We start from the raw sequence: 15584 nt of genomic DNA on the forward strand, positions 1-15584 counted from the left end.
ATGGCTTATCAGCATAAATGCAGATGTTCATGGTGTCCTATCATGGCTCTTCATGCCAAAAGGCCTCCTCCTCCCTTATCTTGCCCTGTCTCTTCTTTTCTCAATTTCATTTCTTTATTTTATGGAAATACTCTCAGAGAGCAGACAAGCTGGAAAAAACTGCATTGAGGAAGAAGTTTAAAAGGAGGAATGACAAAGCATAGCTGGACATGGAATCACAAGACCTGTAGCTAAAATATAATGAATCACAGGGCTTACTTTTCTACTTAATCCAGCAGATAATGTCTTAGTTGTCTTTTTTAAATGCTCTTCAAGGACTAGAACTCGAGCTATTCTGAAAAAAGAAGAAATGTTGCTGTTTTAATCTCTACATGAGGCTCTTTGTATGACAATTTTAAAATACAGCCTACTCCAATAAAATAATAGGAATGGATATGTATGTATGTATGTATGTATGTATGTATGTATGTATGTATGTATGTATGTTATTCAGATACACAAAAATACCTGATTTTTTACTAACTACTCAGAAAGCAATTTCATACTTTCCAGAGTATTGTTAATTTCAAACATACAGCCTGAGAAATTAAATTCCTAAGAATGAAAAATCTTGGAAAATAAATTTTGTAATAAAAAGAATATCTTGGGCTTCACTACCTATTAATGGCTATAGTAGCATCATCCTTCTTGATCCCTTTTACAGCTGCAAAAATCTCCAAATGTTCTTTCATGGTCAGATTGGACCAGAGCGGATTCTCCTGAGGACAGTAGCCAAGAGCAGCATTTTCCTCTGTCGCAGCTCCATCAGCTCCTTTAATATGCACCTGTTCCAAATAGGTAGCATAAGTTCCTCATTTGCTTTTGTCCAATGTAAAAATATATTTTGAAATATCAAAGATGTGACAAGGAGCATTTCTGACCAATAAGGACTGTCATTTATATTAAATCAGTAAGTTTTTTAAAGATCTTAATGTTATCCAAGAAGGAAGAGGAGACCTAGCACAATATATGAATAATGCAGAAGCAGACAATATGGCAGATCATAAGGACTGTGGATAACTAAGTGGCAATGAAAGTGACATTGGAAGCTCCACAGAAAGTTTTCACTCCAATCATGATGCCTTTGATAAATTAATAAATAGATTTTTTTCAATGAGTCTCTCTTGTCTTCATCTATTCTCTGATATATTACAGTAATATTATTTAAAGCGATTATATTGACATTGCCTTCCTAAACTGGATACCCAGTATTGCCATACAATAATAAATAACAGAAATATAATATGCTTTTCTTTCGAAAGGAAAAGTTACACTTACTTGCCCAGCAGTTGGATCCATATCTCCCATTATCATGCTAATTGTTGTACTTTTACCAGCACCATTTGGTCCCAGAAGCCCTAATATTTCTCCTGCAAAGAAACCATTGCTGTTAAAATATAGCTTAAAATGTATTATATATGCTGCTTTAAGGAATCTCGGAGTTATTTTTTTTATTTTCCTAAGAAGTAGGGTTCAAAGCATAGACAGGCCTTCTCTCGTCAAATGGCTGCTGTTGTATTAGGTCAAATGCATTTGAGGGACATGTTACCTTTTTTAACACAAAAAGAAACATTTTTGGTAGCCAGTTTTCTCTTCTGCTGTTTGTTGCAACATGGAGTAGAACAAGCCTTTCCATAGCTATACTCTTTGCACAAGTTGTGGACGATGATAACTGGTTTCTAAATAAAGAGAAGGAGAGACAGAAAGACATTTGTGTGTGTGTGTGTGTGTGTGTGTGCATACATATATATACACACAGTGTATACACACACACAAACACACATATACAGATATATTTCTATCATTTGTTTATTCAGAAAAAGCCAAATAGGCATTATCTTTCACCTGGGACAGAAACACCTAAAGTTTAGTTTAGTTTAATTTAGTTTATTGTCATTGCATCTTGTACAATGAAATTAAATGCCATCTTCAGTGTACATCATACATAAGTAAATTATATAAAAAATAAAAATAAAACAAAAATACACATTCTATACAATTGAATTGAAAACTCCTGATACTGCATTAATATTGCACTATAAAGTAGAATTCAATACAGTTACTGCTCAGGGATAAAAGCTGTTTTTCAGCCTATTTGTCCTTGTTTTTATTGTCCTGTACCGTCTACCAGATGGTAATAGTTCAAAAAAAGAGTGCCCAAGATGAGATGGATCTTTAAGAATGTTTTGAAATTTCTTAAGGCAGCGGGAGCTATAAAGCTCTTGCAATGAGGGGAGACGGCAACCAATGATCTTCTGGGCAACATTGTTAACCCTCTGGAGTGCTGTCCTATCTGCCACTACGCAATTAACAAACCATACACAGGTGCAGTAAGTTAAAATACTCTTTATAGTGCAGTGGTAGAAGATCACCAGCAGTTTTTCACTCAGTTGTTGTTTCCTGAGAAGTCTCAGGTAGTATAATCTCTACTGGGCCCAGTGCTGCAATGTGAGCGCCCCAGATCAGGTCCTCTTTTATGATAACATTCAAAAACATAAAATTGGCCACTTGCTCCACTTGTTCTCCATTGATAACTAAGGACTGGTTCTCTTGTTTCCAAACAAATCTGTTTATCTTGGGAGAAGAGTCCTTGTTTTCAGAAGTTAAGTCTGCTTGGATCTAGACTAGCCAGATTAGTTTAATGCAAATGAGAAATGGACAATTCCAGAGTTGTCAGAAATGGGGTTTCCTTGGCAAGTTTAAAACATATTTATTTCTTCTTCCATTGTCATATCCCATTTAGTATCCCTCTTCCAGTTATCCTTTAAATGGCTTGGGAAAATGTTTCTATAAGCATAAATGTTTCTATAAGCATATCCTTTTTGAATAATCTGTGTATGGTTCCACCTACAATAACTGTTTCATCGAAAGAGTGTTTAGTTTTTCAGCCATGTATCCCCACAGAAGTGAACAACATTTTGGTGGTTTGGCTCTCACCTTTATTGCTGGAAAATATTTTTGGCCTCTGAGAAACTGTCTCCATTTTAGAGTTTGAAAATATTTATATTTTCAAAGCTAAAGACAAATAATCTGACACATGTCCCTTATGCTTCCATAAGTCATTTTAAAAATTGTTCAATGATCTTGGTAATTAGAAACACTAGTTAGTCTAGTTCCAATGTCAATGGCAAATAATCTCTTTGGTAGAGGTGATGCTTCTGCTCATAGCTTTCTCAGTACCAAGCACAGTTCCCTAATATTCCTATCTATATAATGAGTATATTTTGCAAAAGGAATGGTTGCTAATACCAGCTTGGTTTGAAATAAATAAATTTATAAATCAATTTGCTCCAAAAGAGTGAAAATAATGTAGAAAACAAGGTAACAATGATGATAATAATGCAATATAAATACAAGGTAAAATTGCAATACAACAATATCCGGATGACCTGGATATTGTCATAGGGCACATGGGTCTTTTGAAAATGCTACCTTGGCAACTCTGGACTCTGTTGTTTTCTTTCTTCAACTGTATCTTAGTATCCCTGAGAGCAGTCCTGATAAGTATGTCCCTGCACAGTGTAATTAAGCCATGCAAAGAGAAATGTATGCTTGTGCATTTAACCACGCTCAATAAGCAAACCACAAATATAAATGGAGCAACTCATACTGTATGTATTTTTTCAAAATATAAAAAGCCCAATAGATATGTTTTACCTCTTCTTCATTGGCAGAATCCAGTGCACTCTGAGCTCTGGTCCTTTCATCTAGGATGTCTCTATCAGTCTCTTCACTGAGCTCCTCGGGATTCTGATAGGTCCTTTTTCTTTGAGGAGAAATCCTAGGGATCAAAGATACAACAAGTCTGAAGTGACTGAATATTAAAGTATAAATGTTGATTTCAACTAGGAAAGCAATCAACAGTCCAACCTTGAAGTAGAAGGTTGGTGGAGATCTTATGTGGTAACTTACTCAATGCTTATGCAGCTCTATTATTTATATTACTGCTTTTCTTTGCTCCCATTTTCTCCATCATTAAAGTGCTTGATGGCTCTTCTTTCCCTTGTTATCAATGTTCCTTTACTATTCTGAATTAAATGAGCTCTTGTCAAGTTTCTAAGCCACTTTAACAAACCAGGTAACCAATCTACATATGACCAGGTTCACAATATTCAGCAACTTGACATACTGGATAATGGTTATCACCTCAAATGGACCTATCTTTCCACAATATAACTTCAAATAGATATGAACAACTTTATCCTGCAGGTAACATACAAATTACTTACAACATCCTATTGAAGGAAGTCCTATAACTAATGAACATATTTTACAAAAGGAATGGCTACTCACACCAGCTTGGTTTCAAAGAAGTAAAAATTCTAAGTCAATTTACTTCACACTGTAAGTGTGACATTATCAACAAACTTGAAAGCATGGTATGAAATAGAGAATAATTTATTTTTCCTTAAAAATAACACTGATAAGGTACCCTTATAAGGTACCATTATTTTATATTTTTAATAATGTATTGAAGTGTTTAGGAGGCTTAGTAAAAACTAATAAAAACTACAATAGAAGAAAAAAAACTAAAAGTTCAGAAGATGCAGGAAAAGAAAAACACAAGAAAGTGGCTTCCAACCTTCATCAACAGAGCAATGTAATCTTGTACGTTTTCACTTAACTTTCAGCCTAACTTTTATTTATATGCAATCCAGAAATCATCGTCCTTTCAATCCTAGGAAAAATTCCATTAGGAGGTACCAGAAATATTAACCAAATAATGTGTCATTGATTAAATAGTCCAACTTCATATTCCTCCTTTTTTGGTCTGCACAATTTTGACCTCTAAATCATTCCAAAGGTATCAATCTTTAACATTTGGCAGGAGTCTTCAAAACCTATTTTGTAAATCCCATCAAGGGATCCCGATCTAGGATTTCTTGTTGCAACTCTTCAATGTCCAGTTCATTTTCTTGATTTCCCTTTTGGTATTTCCATTTTGGTAATCTCAATTTTTTTTTTACTTCCATGCCTTCAAATGCTATAATGTCTATGCCAGGTAAAAATGTTTTCTAAATGTTATCATCATCTAAATATTTATCCATTGAAATTTGTAACTTTTCTGAGATACTTGTTATTTAAATCTCAGATTACTTTTCAAAGGATTCTTTAACAAAAGAAAAAGTTATCGCTGAGTTAGTAATTTTAACTCTTTTCTACCTGGACCTTTAGTTTGCTCAAGTGTTCATTTGCAAACTTCATCAAGCTTCATTTCCTAATATGGGTATCATTCCATTTAAGTCATTTCCCATTCGTATGTTATTTAATCATATACTTGTTTTTTAATCTTTCAGCAAAAATAACCAATTTTTGAGATCTTTGTAGTCTCCCAATCCATTAAAAACTTTCTTAAATCAAAATCCTTTTTTTTGCTTTTTGTCAATTGCAAGATATTTTAAATTCTTGAGTCCCTATTTAAAAAATGTTGATCCAAAGAAGGTAACACTGACCGGGAGTCAATAAAGCTTGCCTTTTTGAAGTGGTTAAACTGAAAATTTCTTACAAGTTTTTTATTTTTTTATTTTTTACAAATATATCAAATCAATGTGTGAATAGTGTGGTACCTGGGTGTCATAAATTCTAATACAAGTAAACTGATAAAGTTAATCATAATTATTACATTCAATCAACTTAAGTTTTTCTAATAATCATACAGATTTATATTAGGTTGCAATCTATCGTTATTCAATTCCATGTTTTTTCTTGATATTACTTTTATTTTATTATATAAAATGTATATATTAATATTCCCTCTTCTCTTATTTCTATACTTATTCTAGCTTTAGTCCCATCATCCTTTATTAAAAGGCTTTTTCTTGCTATCCTGTCTTAATTTCTAATCATGTCACCCACCTAAGAAAAGAAAAGAGAGAGAGAGGAAAGAAAAAACAGAACAACAAAAAAGATGAATCATCTATCCATCATCTCATGCCCTCTTCAGTACTTTAATTGCTATGCTTAAAAGGAAAGAGAGAGAAAAGAAAAAAAAATCAGAACAACAACAACAACAACAAAAGAATTATCTATTCATCATCTCTTGCCCACTTCAATACTTTAATTGCTATGCTTTTTAAAACTTGCCACTGAAATTCTTCTCTTGGCTCTTTATTTCTGTCGGAATCTCTAAATATTTCTCCCACTTCTACCCTCTTCCACTGCCTAGTCCCAAATTTTCTGCCCAGGTCCCTGTTTCCCTTTCAAACATATCTTCCAACTCTCTTAATACATTTCCCCCCTGATTTAATTCATCAATCACTGTTATTTCCATTGTTATCTCCTCTTTGTCTACTTCTTCATTTCTTCTGCTGACTCCTCCCTTTCCTGAGCGTCTTGTTACTTCCTCATCATCCCTTGTATGGTATTTTCCATTTTTCCATCATCTCCTTAAATCTCCATGGTGTCTTTTGTGCTTTGAAAGAGTTTGGCCATAGTTTGAGCGCCCATGTTCTAACAACATTCAGGAGTCCTTATCTGGATCTCCAGTAGTCATAGGGTAGTTAAAAATAATCCAATGAATATTTTCAAAATTCTTCATGCAGGTCTTTCCAGGCTGTAATTTTCCCTTTTGTCAGCAGGTGGCATTCTCATCTTAAGTTTTAGTATTGCCACTAATCAAGCCTTCTTTTGGTTATCGAACGACCATGAAAGCATAATAGGTTTTGTAAGTAAATGATTCCAGCATTTTAAAATGCTTTCCCAGTACCACTTCTCCCAAATAAGAATCCAATTTTCTGTATCTTTCAAAATTTATTATTTTTCTCTCCCACGTCCCTCACTTCAGGTCTGGTAAATTCTCAGAATGCTTGGGTGCCGCTTTTACAGATATTTCTGAGCAAATAGTTCTAAATTTATTTCTTGGGGTTAAATTTAAAGAAAATCCTCTCCCCCAGATCCAGCCATTGTTCACTTGTTTCACTCCAGCACCAGTCTTAGATGGTCATCGGTTGTCACAGCTTTGTGGCAGTCATCTTTAGCTGCCTCTTCTTCTTGTCGTGGCTGAGAGGGAAAGTGAACACCAGGGTTCCAGGAGAGCTGTGACTCTCCTTGACTCACAGGGTGCCCCTCTTTGCTTCATCACCCCTCCAGGATGGCTTTGGCCCCTCACAGAGCCCACAAACAAGAATAATCCAGCACAGTGGATGAACTCCATTATCTTACATCTGAAAAATGTTGCGACATTAACCAGCCGCCTAAACTGAACATTTCTGAATGTGATTAGAAATGAGTTCATCTGGCTTAGTATCCTTTTTAAAGGCTCTGCTGTTCCTGAGAGCAAATATGTTGTTTCCCTTAGATCATGGCATCAAACACATGGAGGCCCACTGCTTTATGGACATCTCACAGGGAGTTGCCATTCATAGCACTCGTGGGTGATCTTCCATTATCTCCTTCTCTGGAGAAATTCAAAGGATCAGCCTGCTCAGTGGTCTTTCATTCTTCACCATGGTCATTTCTACTCTTTTGCAATAATATCTTCAGTCAGCCATGACTCACATCAGAAACCGGGAATTTCTTTCAGAATGGATCCCATCATCACAACATTCAATAATCACAAACATTATTTTAAAAAACCCTATTTATTCCTCTTTGCATTATCATTTTTTTAAAAACTACATTACATTTATAGTTCACTTGCATTGGTGTTACTATTAATATTATATTTTACAGAATTGTTCTGAGCAGGAGATGGGCAGTTTCTAAATGTGTTATATAAATAAAGACCTAAATCTCAGAAGAAAATTCGAATGCTGGGAAGAATTGAAGGAAAGAGAAGAGGATGATCAGTAGCAAGGTAGATAACTCAGTAAGAGCAATGAATGGGAGATCAAAAATCATAGCTTAGGGATAGATGATAATGGAGAAAATCTATGTATGTGGTCACTTGGAGTCAAAAATAACTTAATGACGCATAATCAATCAATCAACCAAACAATTGATACATGCATGCAGATACACACTTCCTCTCCTTGACCCTACTAACATATATACCAACCTAAATACAGGATCTCTTCTCATAACTGGTCTGTCATATTTCAAAACCAGATAGCGAAGTAAAAAAAGGAAAATTATGCTGTGGATGTAAGGCTACATAAAAACACAAACAGAAAATTATATTGAACATATGTACACCCATAGAGGGATCTTAATTTAACACATTTAATTCTGTATTTGGTTAAATATCTCTAGATTTGGGGAACATATATACAATGATTTTGTGGCAGACTTAATAATTAGAGAAGGAAGACTTTACTCAATCTTTTATGTTAGTATAGTAGAAAAGTCCTTTCAAGTAGCACCAGTATCAGCTACCTCACAATTCATACTGAATTAGAAGGCTTAGGCAGATGAGAAAAGAATGCCATCATATTTCTGAAGCTAGCAAACAAATACTAAATGCCACCACTTATTGATGTATACCAGGGGTGTCAAACTGATGGCCTGCGGGCTGATGCCTCATATGCAGGCTACGCTCACCCCAGCTCTGTGAAGAGGAAAAATATTGTGATACATCATTGATAGCAACGTGACATGTCGAGTTTGACACCCGTGATGTACAGAATCATTTCCTGCCTGAAAAAGATGATCATCCATACTCCTGCAAGTCTCTTGAATATATCAGAAAAAACCCTCCTTCTTCACTATTTAACCTCATAGGGATTTTTATTTATTTATCTGTATCCCGTCTTCATTATTTTTACAAATAACTCAAGGTGAAAAATGTATCCAGCACACCTCCCTCCTCCTGTTTTCTCCATAAAAACTCTGATTTCATACCTAAAGAGGGATTAGAACTGATACTCCCCTACTTTCTAGCCTGGTGTCTTAACCACTTGAACAAACTGGCTCTCCATTTTAGTTTATTAGTTTAACAAATTAGAATTGGATGGGATTAGTGTACAACTGAATTGCAAGTATGCTGCAGTTCTAACAGGAATCTCTAGAATCTGAAGTTGGCTGTATTTATGGACGTTTATGTGAAGATATATGTAGATATTAACCTCTTGGATAATAAGATAAACTGACTACATTAATGTTTTTCTTAATTTTTTTAAAAAATCTCTTTGCTATAAGAGTAATACGTTTGTTCCCCACCATGAAGAAAGATATCCAGAACTCATCCATATGTAAAATGTGGTATCCTGCATCATCAAATGCATAAACATCTTTCAGCGTCTATATAAAAATGTAGATAAAAAGCAATAAAGTTCTTAAGTACAGTTTTTACAATTCACTCTGAAAGTAAAACAAAACTTTTAAAAGAAAGATACTTGTTTCTCCAGAAGCAAAAGATGACCTAGCTCAGGGATCAGCAACCCATGGTTTCTGGAGCCGCATGTGCTTTTTTGATTCCTCTGCTGCGGCTCCCTGTCGCTGGTTGGCTCCACAATTGATAGGTCTTTCAGTTAGGACAGGTAGAGAAAAAAGGACACTGCGCTAGGAGGAGATTCTATGGTGGGGGAACTGGACTTCCAGTTGGCTTCAGAATTGAACAGAGGGCTTCTGGTTAGGACCTTTGTGGCTCTTTGAGTGTTTAAGATCGCTGACCCCTGATCTAGTTACATATCATTTTTTACAACTGCAAACAAAAGATTTCATAAAATTGTCCTTTAAGACAAAAGAACACCCCTGATGTGGGGGTGGGGGAGAAAGCAAGGAGAAGTGAACTGTATAAGTGTTGTTCTTTTTTACAATGTTTTATTGGTACACATCTGCATTGGGGACATAATTTGGGAACGATGAAGCATTTACCATGGATTAACTGAACAAATAAGAGTAAGAATAAAGCACAGAGCAACAGTATTACACCCACAATTAAAAAGTTTATTCTTATTCTTAGATTACTTGTTATGCCTATTCCAGTTCCTTAGTTCCAGGACCTGGAAGTTTCTTTGTCCCCAATAGATAAAATTTCTTTGTTTCATGTTCTTTAGAAGGGGATTGTATGAGGCTTGGTAGTGTTTTGAAATTGTTCTTTTTATTTGCCAATTGTGCTGCAGATTGGCAGATGACAGAAAACCTACTGGGCTGATTAACATGCGAATGGGAGACCATCAGGAAATAACAAACTGTAGACTAAGCAGGGAAGTTAAAAAAAAATCTTCCCACCAAAAAGCAATGGCAACCCCGTTTTGTACTCTTTTCTTACAGAGAAAACTACATAGTATAGGATCCTTGGTACCCTCTGAGCTTAGTTGTTTTCCTGCAGTTACATTACTAGGTAAACATTCTAGTTTTCCAACTAAGTAACATCACTAGTGCACTGATGCTGTTATCTAGATGGATAATGAAACATCTTCACGAAAGCAACCAAGCTCAGAGAGCATCAAGGACCACACAGCTCAATCCTGAGCTACAAATATTCTCTTCTATAGAAAACTTAATAGACAGCAGAATAGAAACTTGACTCAAGGGATTCTTCCATTTTCTTATGCAGACATAGTTTCCTAAGGAACTTCTGATGAGCTTGATGAAGGTTACACCAGATTTCTAGAAAGGCAAAGGAGCATTCCAAGATACAATTTAGGTCGCTTCACCTCTCTTAAACAACATGTTCCTTTCTACCATTTCACACATCAAAGGGCATGGGAATGGAACTGGAGTGAATGTCCAATCATCAAATTTATGTAGCCCAAGGGTTTGCAGCAGAGTTGGGAAAATGAATGAAGCTAATGTAAACTGGTAGATGTTTGCCATAAAATGCTATTGTTGTGTAAAGTTATTTTTTTCTAGTTTTTGCTGCAGAAATCTGTTTGCAAATCTGTAGGCTTACTGTTCCAGTTAAGTACAATATGGAGTGGTCTTAACACTCATTTCTGAATTGAAGTAAGAAAGAAAAGTGCATGGCCAGAAGTGGCCACAGAGCAGCATATCTGATTTTAATGGATCTGTGAAGTGCAGGGAAGAATTAGATTACCCTGGTGGTTAGGGAATTGGCAGAAAGGCCAATATATTAAAATAGAATGAAAAAAGATGGGGACTTCAAGATTGGAACTGGAGGCCAGCTACTCCAATCCAGTAGTTGTCCATACAATGGCTTTATCCATAAATATGATGGAGAAATTTGTAAGGCCCTAAACCTGCCCCAATTTTCACAGGAATAGGCTTACAGACAGGGGAATGGGACAACTTGCCACAGCCGACTGGTTGCAGCCAACTCATCATGGCCAACTCTCCACAGGCCAACTCACTGCAGGACAATGTAACAATTCTATTTAATTGTTTAATATAAATTTTAAAAATGTTTTAATTTTTGCCATTCACATTTCATTCTGTCCCTCCTTTCTTTAATGCCACCATTTCTTTGATATTCGTGTAAGTCTTGTTCTGCAGCAAGTTATCCTGTGGTGAGATGGCTGTGGTTTTTTGTTCTGCAGCAAGTTGGCTGTGGCAAGTTGGTCATGGCGAGATCGCTGTGGGGAATTGTCATAGACCTGACAAATAGTACGGAATTTTATCTTACCGTTGAAAAGTAAATTAAAAAACTAATAACTGGAAATATAGGAATGAAAACATCAAGTAGATACATCAGAGGTGGTATAGCTGTTACAAACATTGCAAATGAAATCACAGACACCTAAAATGAAATAAGAAAATATATGAATGTTTTTAACTTGCTAAACATCTTCACCCAGGTATCCTTTTCCATAAAGTCTGTTGTGCCTTTACTCCTTAAATTTACACCCCAGCTAAATTGCTTATCTAAGAGACATCTAAGAAATGTCTCTAAACCTGTTCACACTTGTCTGTTACAATTAATACTCTCAATTTTCATTCCTTTCAACATCTGCTGTAAGTTTTCTGCTGCAGAAAACTAGGTCTCAATTCTTCATTTTGCTAATTTTATTGTCTCAGTTGTGAAAATTTGTTAATGGTTGTTGAGATAAAGCTATTGCTCAAAAGAAATATATGCCAGTTGCCAAGCATCCAAATTTTGATCAATAGTAGTAAGTGTGAAAAACGGACATACGTCACTTTCTTCAGTGCTATTGTAACTTTGACAACCACTAAATGAATGGTTGCCAGTCAAGGACCGCCATCTGGGGCAGAAATGGGTTGCTGCCGGTTCAGTCCAGTTTGGATGAACCGGTAGTCGATTTCAGACCTGAGTCACAAAATCAGAAGGGACCCAGGCCTGCAACACCCCTGAACTGGTTCCCTCGCCGCCGCTTGGCTGCCACCATTTTGGATTTTAGTGATTGCGCCTGCATAGTTCACTGTAAATTGTTCTATGCATACGCACAGAACAATTTCCATTGAACAGTACATGTCTGGCACGCATGCACATTGGTAGCGAACTGGCAGTAGTGCTGACAGCAACCCACCCCTGACATTGGAGGGAGGAAAGTGAGGAGAAGTGAATGATTAGGTCGCATACTTACTAATATCAAGATGAATGACCAAAAACTGGCAGTATGCATTTTTTTACGAAATATGAAGGCAATTACATATAGGAGTAAGACAAAAGAGGTACTATAACCAAGCAGAAATATCACCTGTTTAAAAATAAAGCCTGAAATTAATGGCATGCAACTTTTTTGGAAAAATAGAAACAAATAATTCATATTAATATATGCAAAATTTTAAATATTGTAACATTTAAATAGTAATACTTACAAAAGCATATTATATCAACCATTTCATTTAAGGACCTGAGTTTAGCAGATGCAATCTACAAAATCTATTCATAAACTTTATGTTTCAAATGTATAAAAATCCCATTTGGATTTCATGGATTGTTTTTTTTATTGGACAACCCTTCCCTCCAAAACTGTCGGTTTACCAGATTTTAAATATATATATTTTATATATTCATTCTGTCAGAATGCATAGGGTTTGTGCCAAGGGTTATTAAGAACTATTTCACATATGCCATCACTGCCATAATGTAGAAAAAGGATGGTGAAGCACATTGTTTTGCAGTGCTTGATTCTAGAGATAGCTCCAACAGTAAATGAGTATAAACTTGGAAGTTTATATAAAATTCAGCACGTCACATATTTCTTTAATCTGCTTTGAGGTTTCTAAAGTTTTAATTTAATGGGTTAAGTATGTTTAGGTTGGCTATTTTATTTATTTTTGTGGGATGCGATCCAGGTCTGCTTTTGTTGTGTGACAAATGTTCTACCATCCTCTTGTTTCGTCCTGTCAATCTTTAAATTAATTTGTATGCCAGAAGAAACAATGCATATTTTTAATTATATACTAAAATAGCAAAATAAAAGAATGTTAGAAAAAAAGATACAGGTTTGTCCAGTCATGTCCAAATCTAGGGGACAGTGCTCATCTCCAGTTCACAGCCAAATATCCAGCATTGTCACAGAGCACTGTTACCTTCCCACCAAAGTGGTGCCTATTTAACTACTTGCATTTACATGCTTTCAAACTGCTAACTTGGCAGAACCCGGGGCAAGAACAGGAGGTCACCCTGTCCCACGGTACTTGATTCTGAAACTGCTAATCTTTCATTTGACAAGCCCCGCATCTTAACCACTACCTTGAGCCTACATCACACCCCAGCAAGCCCACTGGTTATACCAGCTAGAACTGTCTTATAATGATGTTACCTGAATAAATATGGAGATAGAGTTGCCATCTCAGCTGATTACAGGGCCTTTGTACCAATGTCAAGTAGCCTCTTTGTTATTCTTCAATCATTTATTGAAATACTTATTTATAATTAAAGATAGAAGCCTACCATTCAAAGCCTGAAACTGGATGTTTTGCTATGTATTATTAAATAAGTTATTGATGGCCATAATAGAAAAGTGTAAACTTAAATGTTTAAAATGTTGTTTAAATCATAAAACTTACCAAAACTAAATGTAAAATGCTCCAATTCTTAGCACTTATAACGATTAATTTTAGCAACCATGGCAATAGTGCTACAACAAGTAGAGCAAAGTGGAGAGGAATATCTATCAGAGCTTGTCCACACCAATATACAGAAGGCAACAGCCCTGAGATTCGGAGTTGAGAGTGAGCTTTTATCTAGCAAAACAAGCAAACAAATAAATATTTGGAGGGGAGGGGAGAGAGGACAGCAGAAGTTAGTTTAGGTTTTGAGGTCACATTGTAAAATCAGACAGACAGACCTTTTTAGGCCATTACTACTATTATTTACAGGTTATAATTTCTAAACTTTACATGTAGAGAGAAAAAGCAACACAAAATACAGATTTATTATTTTAATGGTTTTAAAATCTGCCCAGTATGTAGGATAGACTACATACTGGATAGTCTATGTATGATTAGACAGATTTAAGACAAAAGAAGGGGAAAATAATTAAACAGGATATACCAGAGTTAACATAGGCAATTGGACTGTGATAACAAACATAAACTGTGCCACATGTGTATCTTCACAGTGATCTGATGTTTGCTTTTTAATCAGTACAACCTTGTCAATGCAGTGGAATATTTTAACATAAATTTAATTAGTTTTACCTTGTAGTCTTGCATGCTCATCATTGCAAATTGAGGTGGAAAAGCAGACAGAAATATGAAAGTCTCAAACATTTGTAATTCCAAAAAATAAAACGCAAAACTTTCCTGTTGAAATTCCTGGAAAATGGATTTTTTTAAAGAGAAGGCTTTATATGTGATAATATGGTATAATGAAACAGTTGTTCTAAATATGTTTACATGGCAAGCTTAGATACAAATGATAATGAAATTTAAAATAATATAATTAATTGATTCTTCCACATTTTAATGATTTTTTAAAAATCTACATTGATTCTTTTAAAAAACATATTCGTGTACTTTCCCATTGGTTCTCTGCCTCTGTATTTATGATCTTATTGGAATACTTACCCCTAAAAACATTTGACTCCAAATTCGAAGACGGGCAGTGGAATTAAGCATGTGTAAAAATGCATTGCTGATGATGTTGACAAGCACAGGAAAGCAGTTGGTTATTTCTGTGTGGCACATAAGTGTGAACCTGTATTTCTGAAACAAGGCATCAAGTTAGAAAAGAGATGAATCAAGAGAAGAAAGTGATCAAAAAACAATTATAGCCTAAGGGCCTCATCAGGTTTTTGACTGAGAACTAGGATAAAATATAATTTACATTTAATACAATTATGTTAAATGTACTTAATACTTTATCCATTTTGGTACATTAACAGTTTCAAATCAGTTTATGGCTCACTAGTGTTATTTGTGCTCATTTTAGATTAGAGGTAGTCTTTGACTTACAACTGGTCATATAGCAACTGGTCAAAGTTACAACAGACCCCTCAGAGCTACTTATAACATGTTTTTGCATATCCTCCTGTGGTAACATCAGAGGTGGATTCCTCTTGGTCCTGTCCAGTACACCAGAAGAGGTAGTGAAAATCTGCCATACCTTACTGGTAGTAACTGGTAACTGTAACCATACCGGTAGCTTGGCCACGCCCCCGAACCTCCGCAGAAGCTTCTTTTTTTAAGCCCTTTTTCCATGCCAGTTCAGGCAAGGAGAAAGAGGTTTTAAAAACTAAAAGAGAGAGGGGGGGGGGAGAGGGAGGAAGGAAGGGAAGGGAGAAAGAAAAAAAATA

At 35.5% G+C, this 15584-nt stretch overlaps 1 protein-coding gene across 3 annotated transcripts in view; it reads right to left on the bottom strand.

Annotated features, from left to right (window-relative positions):
- The window catches only part of LOC106553773 (ABC-type organic anion transporter ABCA8), a 79552-nt gene that overhangs the window by 16343 nt on the left and 47625 nt on the right, over positions 1–15584 (bottom strand). For 2 of the 3 annotated variants that reach the window (XM_087710206.1, XM_087710205.1), the window contains 12 exons: positions 14857–14994; positions 14488–14604; positions 13855–14031; positions 12423–12536; positions 11504–11617; positions 9136–9216; positions 8036–8127; positions 3697–3820; positions 1589–1718; positions 1318–1409; positions 658–824; positions 259–334 (listed from right to left, as the gene is read on the bottom strand). In XM_087710206.1, coding sequence (XP_087566332.1) covers positions 259–334; positions 658–824; positions 1318–1409; positions 1589–1718; positions 3697–3820; positions 8036–8127; positions 9136–9216; positions 11504–11617; positions 12423–12536; positions 13855–14031; positions 14488–14604; positions 14857–14994 — 1422 coding nt within the window. The remainder of the gene's footprint in view (positions 1–258; positions 335–657; positions 825–1317; positions 1410–1588; positions 1719–3696; positions 3821–8035; positions 8128–9135; positions 9217–11503; positions 11618–12422; positions 12537–13854; positions 14032–14487; positions 14605–14856; positions 14995–15584) is intronic. The other variant, XR_015696019.1, reaches the window with a different exon arrangement.

This window comes from Thamnophis sirtalis, unplaced genomic scaffold, assembly GCF_051295495.1.
Source record: "Thamnophis sirtalis isolate CommonGarterSnake01/CBP01778 unplaced genomic scaffold, rThaSir2_p1.2 scaffold_3, whole genome shotgun sequence".
Classification (NCBI taxonomy): Eukaryota; Metazoa; Chordata; class Lepidosauria; order Squamata; family Natricidae; genus Thamnophis; species Thamnophis sirtalis.